General features: G+C 56.1%; 1 protein-coding gene across 1 annotated transcript; it reads right to left on the reverse strand.

Moving 5' to 3' along the window:
- Nucleotides 1-503: 503 nt before the first annotated feature.
- On the reverse strand, nucleotides 504-1,446 carry LOC106537045 (N-myc proto-oncogene protein; the record flags this gene model as incomplete). Its single annotated transcript, XM_014034410.1, is given in 2 exon segments — nucleotides 504-989; nucleotides 1,335-1,446. A coding segment is annotated over 1 exon segment (465 nt), but the record flags the coding sequence as incomplete, so codon positions are not given.
- Nucleotides 1,447-1,525: the final 79 nt, after the last annotated feature.

A 1,525-nucleotide genomic window follows, 5' to 3' on the forward strand; every position in this document is an offset into this window, starting at 1 on the left:
CACACACACACACACACACACACACCCCTCTCTACAACCTGGTGTGTTGTGAGTTTCTTTCTGTGTTGTTGTTGTTTGCCTTGGATGCCAGCTGAGTTCAGTAAGGCGGACAATTCCCCCATTTTACTGCCATCTGCCGGATGAAGAGCCTGCTGATTAGATAAACCCACAACTGTGTGTGTGTGCGCACGCGTGTGTATGTGTGTGTGGTGGGGGGTGGGTGTAATCCGATTCTGGGACCAGTCATATGAACAAGCCTCTGATTAGATTGGCTGCGCAGCTTTAGGAGCAGCAGATGAGGGTTCAGGAGAGGAAAGAAGTGGATTCTCACCTGAGTCACTGACTGCGCTGTCGTGACTGCTGGACGTGTTGGGGGTCCCGGCTGCGTCCCTGGTGCCGCTTTTCTTGTTCACGGGGAAGGGGAAGACCACCGCGGGGTCCACGCACTCCGACACCGAGCTGCGGCTCACCACCTCCGGCGCCTTGACGCTCCTCGCCACCACCGCCGCCGCCGCCGCCGCCGCGCTCGTGGAAATAGCCTTGCCGAGTTTCTCCGTCACCGCGCGCTCCAGCTTCTCCCGGGCGGAGAAGCCGCTCCACATGCAGTCCTGGATGATGATGCTGTCCGGGTTTGTATCCAAAGCGGAGCCGAACAGGTTCCCGTCGTCCGACGCGCCCCATATGTCGTCCTCGGGCAGGAAGAGCAGCTCGGAAGCCCAGTCCAGTGGGTCTCCCAGGCCGAAGCCCAGGGGGTCCGCGTCCGGGGAGGCGGCGGCCGGCTCTCCTGGCTGCGTCGCGCGGCTCGGAGAAAGGGGCGGGGTGGGCAGCAGCTCGAATTTCTTCCAGATGTCCTCCCCCGGGGGCGCAGAGTCGGGACAGCAGAAGTAGAAATCGTCCTCGTCCGGATAGAAACACGGCTGCAAGGAGTCAAACTCCAAATCGGAGTTTTTACTGATGATCGCCGGCATTCTACCCCGCAGTGGAAGATCCTGCGGAGACACGGACACGTTACTCTCACGTCCTCCCCACACCTCCAAAACTGCGCGTCCAAGCCCACACACAGCCACATTAAATCCCAAACTCCTTCCTTTGTGGGGTTTAAACACCCCCCCCCCACACACACACACACACACATATACACAAACAAATCTCTCAGGAGCTTGTGCGTAAAATGTGACCATGACGCACAGACGGATCAAAAACAACGAGCCGCTTTTTTTCCCTCTCCTTCTAACGCATTAAAATAAAAACAAAACACAATAAAAATAATTAACAAATAAATGCAAATGTTTTATCTGAAGGGTGAGAGAGAAGCAGCGCGTTGAGATGCTCACCTCGTCCTGACTGGGAATGATGACCTCTGAGCCAATTCTCTCTCCAGTTAGGAATAAAAACAGCAGACAGCAGATTTCGGAGCGGTCATCTGCTTCTGGAGCGCACACGGTCCTCTGACACACATTGTGGCTCGCTGCGCAGTGTTATACCACTTTTAGCTTTGAGGGAGGGAGGCGAGCTCCTCCCACAC

The sequence above is a fragment of the Austrofundulus limnaeus genome, unplaced genomic scaffold, assembly GCF_001266775.1.
Source record: "Austrofundulus limnaeus strain Quisiro unplaced genomic scaffold, Austrofundulus_limnaeus-1.0 Scaffold2103, whole genome shotgun sequence".
NCBI classification, from domain to species: domain Eukaryota; kingdom Metazoa; phylum Chordata; class Actinopteri; order Cyprinodontiformes; family Rivulidae; genus Austrofundulus; species Austrofundulus limnaeus.